Source organism: Gadus macrocephalus, chromosome 15 (genome assembly GCF_031168955.1).
Source record: "Gadus macrocephalus chromosome 15, ASM3116895v1".
Lineage (NCBI taxonomy): Eukaryota > Metazoa > Chordata > Actinopteri > Gadiformes > Gadidae > Gadus > Gadus macrocephalus.
In genome coordinates, this window is record NC_082396.1 from 10977910 (window position 1) to 10983766 (window position 5857).

A 5857-nucleotide genomic window follows, 5' to 3' on the forward strand; every position below is an offset into this window, starting at 1 on the left:
GACAAGTTCTCTGGGAATGAATCAGCACCCCTCCCAATCCAAGCCAGATGTTGTTTTCTATTATTATTGTATTATCAACTCTGGAGGAATTGATTCATGAGAACACAGAGGCTGTTCGCCCAGAGACACTTTGGTTTCCCTTACCGGTGGAATAGTTTCAGGTCGTTTTTCCACGTGGTAATAAATTCTCTGCGCAGCCAAGACACACAGGTTTCAAGTCATCTGAAAACAGGACGGTCACGGACGCCTTCTCTCTCAAGGTTCTCAGGAACACTTTAAACTCTGGAGGTTTGTGGACCTCTGGTCTCTGAAGACTTTGTCTCCCAAAGAAAGCAAAAAGACCTGAAACACAGATACCGTAAACAGTTCAGCCAAAGTTCCTGTAAAAAATGAAATGAAAATGTATGAATCAATGTTGTTTGGAAGACTTGGCTTGGTTATTATTCAAATGTGTAAAAATGAGTTACCTCTGGGCTGTTTAACAGCTGTGTGTTTTCCCAATATAGGGATTTTGGTTTAAATGTAGGTTTCAATACAACTTTGTAATAAATTAATGTATAAATTATAGAAGAATGTATGTAATGTGTAGAAGAATTATAACCAAAAGTAACGTTTTCGTCCGTGTGTGTGTTTGTCTGTGTTTATTTGTTTGCGTAGAGATTGTAAAAAAAAATCTGTAAAAGCATACACAGTATTAGGAATGTAAGCGCATATTTGTACAACTGGGTGGGGTTAGTGTGAGTCAGGGTTGGATTCAGGATGTAACAGTGAATAGGTTAGGGTTAGGGTTCAGGCTTAGAGTGTACTAGTTGATTGGTTAAAGTTCAGAGAAAGGGGTTCAAGGTGTACGGGTTAGAGAAGGGGTTAAATTTAGGGATAGGATCTAGCAGTGGATGAATTACGGTTGGGCTTGGTTGGTCAGATGAGTCAGATGAGATCAAGGTTAGGGAGTCTTTGCCAACGTTTACACAGATCAAACCAAGATTGTAAGCCATTCATCTCTAACTACTGAATCACAGCAAAACAATTCAACAACAATTTTCTTCTTCTGACCATTGTAAACACAGTGACTCCCTCGCTCCTGGGTGCCTTGTCACCAACCCAGTAGTGGTACACTCCCCTCGCGCCTCCAATTACCCACCACCGCTATTCTCTCCTCATCTGATAGCGGCAGGGCTCTGAGAAACTTCTAGATTGAGTGAATGCTTAATCAGTCAATACAGGACAGCAATCAGGTTGCAATCCTTTTGTTGTACTTGGTTTCATATCAGACATATTGCAGATAGTTAACAACTCTCTCCAGTCAGGCAATTTCCCAAAAGCGTTGAAAACTGCAGTTATTAAACCCCTTTTAAAAAAGCGGAGCCTAGATGCCTCTATTATTAACAACTACAGACCAATATCAAATCTACCCTTCATAAGTAAAATCATTGAGAAAGTTGTCCTCCAGCAACTTAATCACTTCCTGGCATCAACTGGTTGCTATGACACCTTCCAATCAGGACTCTGGCAAAACCTCAATACTAATGCTACTTGACCTCAGTGCTGCATTCGACACTGTAGACCATACATTACTTCTGGACAGGTAAGAAAACTGGGTGGGGCTTTCAGGCACCGTCTTAAATTGGTTCAGGTCCTACCTACAAAATAGGAACTACTTTGTTTCCATTGGCGACTTTGTATCAGAATTAACCAACGTGACATGTGGAGTCCCACAAGGTTCGATCTTAGGACCCTCTTTATTCAACATCTACATGCTCCCACTAGGGCATATCATGCAAAATAACAATATTGACCATCATTGCTATGCTGATGACACGCAAATCTATGTTTCGCTATCACCAAATGACTATCGGCCCATAGATCTGCTGTGCCAGTGCATTGAGCAAGTGAAAGAATGGATGTGGCGAAATTTCCTTCAACTAAATGAGGACAAAACAGAGATAATTGTATTTGGTTCTAAAACGGAAAGGCTTAAAGTAACCCAACACCTTCACTCTCTTTCCCTGAAAACCTCAATCAAAGCCAGAAATCTAGGGGTTATCATGGATTCAGATTTATATTTCGACAGTCACATCAAATCAGTTACAAAATCGGCATATTATCACCTTAAAAATGAAGCAATACTTAGAGTGCTCATGTCCACCGAAGACTTACAAAAACTTGTATTTGCCTTTATCACTAGTAAGCTTGATTACTGCAATGTTCTCCTTACAGGTCTCCCAAAACAAACTCTGAGGAAGCTTCAGCTTGTTCAGAATGCTGCTGCTAGAGTTCTAACAAAGACCAAAACATTTGAACATATTACACCAATTCTGAAATCGTTACATTGGCTTCCTGTAGGTCAGAGAATTGATTTTAAAATCATGTTGCTAACCTATAAATCCCTACATGGTTTAGGCCCAAAATATTTAACTGATATGCTTCCACTACATAAGCCTTCTAGACCACTAAGATCCTCTGAGACCAATCTGTTAATTATCCCCAGAGTAAACACGAAACATGGGAAAGCAGGATTTAGTTACTATGCAACAAATAGCTGGAATAAACTCCCATAGGATTTAAGACTTGCCCCAACTCTGAGCACCTTTGAGACAAGACTGAAGACTTTTATGTTTGCTTTAGCTTTCTGCTAAATCTTAATACATTGCACTTTCTAAAAGCTTTTTTAACTTTGCCTTTATTTTCTATTTTAATACTAAAATGCCTTTTTAACTTCCTATTTTACCCATTTCTTTGCATATGTTTTCTTTTACTTATCTATTATTTTATTTTATTGTATGACAATGTTTATATGTGCAGCACTTTGAGTCTGCCTTGTGTATGAAAAGTGCTATATAAATAAAGTTGCCTTGCCTTGCCTTTCCTTGCTCAATCAAATTTGATGGATTGTTAGCCCTATATGGGATGGAGAGGAACCGTTTTGTTTGGTCAAGATATTTATGGATGTATTATAAAAACTATTTCATAGGTAGTAATGAGCCTCCGCTCTTATGTCATGTCATCGATTAAATATATTCAATAATGTTATAATGGTAACTCTCTCTAGGTATGTGTGTGTGAGGGGGTGTAGTTGTGGAGTCCCTGGCTTCCTACCACACCTGTTCCTCAATAAAAACACAACAGTGGTCATAAACTTCAGCAGACGACCATCACTGCAACGCCCGCGGCTCAAGGATGACGATAGAGCTGTGCGTGCAGAGAGAGAGAGAGAGAGAGAGAGAGAGAGAGAGAGAGAGAGAGAGAGAGAGAGAGAGAGAGAGAGAGAGAGAGAGAGAGAGAGAGAGCAAACATGCTTTGGCAATGTCAATTGAAGCTGAATCTATATCTTAATCTGAATCTGAATCTGAATCTGAGAGAGAGAGAGAGAGAGAGAGAGAGAGAGAGAGAGAGAGAGAGAGAGAGAGAGAGAGAGAGAGAGAGAGAGAGAGAGAGAGAGAGAGAGAGAGAGAGAGAGAGAGAGAGAGAGAGAGAGAGAGAGAGAGAGAGAGAGAGAGAGAGCAATACCTAGAGATAATGATAAAGAGACAAAGAGAGACTGCTAGAAGCACAAAAAAGTGATTAGGAGAAAGAGTGAGAGGTTGGTTGTGGGCCAGCTGAAGCCTGGTGGAGGGTGTGTCGAATTCCTCCACCTTGCTTTGTTTCTCCAGCGAGAACGGACAAAAACAGACGGATAAGGGACTTGTTTTTAAAACGCCAGGCTGCAGCTGTATTCAATAATAGGTCAATATTTGGAGGAAATTAAATAAATGGCTGTAAAAAACACACGGCTACTGTCCTGTTTTGTTTCTGAAATAACAGCAAGCTATTGTTATCGCTGCGCATAATGTTTCTGGAATATTAATTACAGCAAACTAGGTTATCTCTTCTAAAGTTGTTACTGGAATATTAATAACAGCTAACTATGTTATCATTTCTGACACTTTTTCTCGAATATGACTGTCATCAAATGCTTATAGTAATGGAAAACCTTTTTTGTTTCGTTTTTGCATCAAGTCAGAGTAAACAAAAGTTTTTAATTATTTTGAAGCTTAAACTGTCAATTCAGAAAAATCGAATTAAGGAATGCTGATGTTATTGCAGATAATAAAATCGGAAGCATGTTTTCATATTTCCTGGCTGAGTTCATAATTAAAGACAGCGTTGCACGTGTTCCCTCAGACGCACTGGGAGGCCACCCTTAAAGGGGAGCTGGAGAGAAATCAATATGTTTTCTATAGTAATCTAGAAAAATGACACATTTCCTTCCAGCACAGAAGAATTCATCCTGTTAACGTCTCCCTTGTCCCTCACTTTTTATAAGTTTTTCCTATTTCTCCCTTTCTCTTTCAGAAAGATGAATGTCACTATCTCTATCCACTATCATTGTCTAGCTTTCAATCCATCTAAATCAATCTACCTTGATCTAGCTCTAACTATCTTACTCTCTAACTATATATAATGTATCTCTCTGACTTCTTATTATGCATTTCTAACGCTATAACTAGAGACAACTTCCTGATAAACGAAACCTCTTCTCACATTTGCCCTGGAGCTGGGACCCAATCTCAGCCGGACTTCTCCTGAGGTAACCACCCCCCCCCCCACCCACACCCACACACACACACACACACACACACACACACACACACACACACACACACACACACACACACACACACACACACACACACACACACACACACACACACACCTGGACTTATGCCACTTTTTCCAGCAGCCATGTGACATATGAGGGTACTGCCTAAAATAAGCCACGCCCCCTTATATCCTCCTCCCACTACACACAGACATACCCACAAGCTCTCTCTCTCTCTCTCTCTCTCTCTCTCTCTCTCTCCTCACACACACACACACACACACACACACACACACACACACACACACACACACACACACACACACACACACACACACACACACACACACACACATACACACATACACCCCACCCCTCCTTCTGCCTTGCCCAGCTGGAGGAGTGGAGACTCAAACTCTTCCTCCCATGCTCACTGACACACTGTCTCTCCCACACACACGCACATTCTCCCTCGCACACTCTTAGGAGAGTCAGAAAGCGCAGGCACAGCCAGCAGGGACGAGAGAGAGCCACAGGAGCTGGAAGGAGGATCAGGAGAGACCCCGAGGCACCATGACCTCCCTCTGGGGAGACCCTTCAGGCTCTAGCCTCAGTTCCCCAGGTGCTCCCCACCCATGGCTGGACTACTGAACCTCCTACAGACCCCCCTCATACCCCTCCTCTAGACCTGGACCAAAGCCGGAACGAGAAGAAGGCTTGGAAACGTTTAACTGCTAACGGCAAGCCATCATGAGGACACCTTGAGAACTTTTTGGGTTTTTTTTTTTTTTTTTTGTTGTCTACGTTTTTTTTTTTTTTTTGGGAGCTGGGATTATCTCTGTCATCGTCATGAGTTTGAAGAGGCGGAAGGCTGGCTTGGGGTTCACCTCCTGGCAGAGGTCGTTCTCCATCCTGGCCCCGTGGAGGAAAGGTAAGCGCTTCTCCTCCTCCTCCACCTCCTCCTCCTCCTCCTCCTCCTCCTCCTCCACCTCCTCCCCTCCTCCTCCTTCTCCTCCTTCGTCTCCCCCTCGCTCCTCTCCTCTCTGTTTTCCTCCAGTGAAGTCATAACTCCTCAATGAAAGCCGAGGTGTCTGGTTGGAGATGTGCTCTGGCGTTAACGAGCCAGAGCTGTATTTGACATCAAGGTGCTCTTCCTTCTCTCCTGTTTGGTAATGTGAGTGGAGTTGTGCTTCAGACAGGGCTTCGGTCTTTCATCTGCCATGCCGACACTCTCATCATCAGGGTGCCCCCGTCTCCCTCTACCCCAGACGGGTGTTT

General features: G+C 42.5%; 1 protein-coding gene across 1 annotated transcript in view; it reads left to right on the forward strand.

Moving 5' to 3' along the window:
- The first annotated feature begins 4856 nt into the window (after positions 1–4856).
- The window catches only part of si:ch211-250c4.3 (uncharacterized protein LOC100535981 homolog), a 24558-nt gene continuing 23557 nt past the window's right edge, over positions 4857–5857 (forward strand). Inside the window, exon 1 of the mRNA XM_060072932.1 lies at positions 4857–5510. Within this exon, the coding sequence (XP_059928915.1) occupies positions 5429–5510 (82 nt within the window). The 5' untranslated portion in view covers positions 4857–5428. The remainder of the gene's footprint in view (positions 5511–5857) is intronic.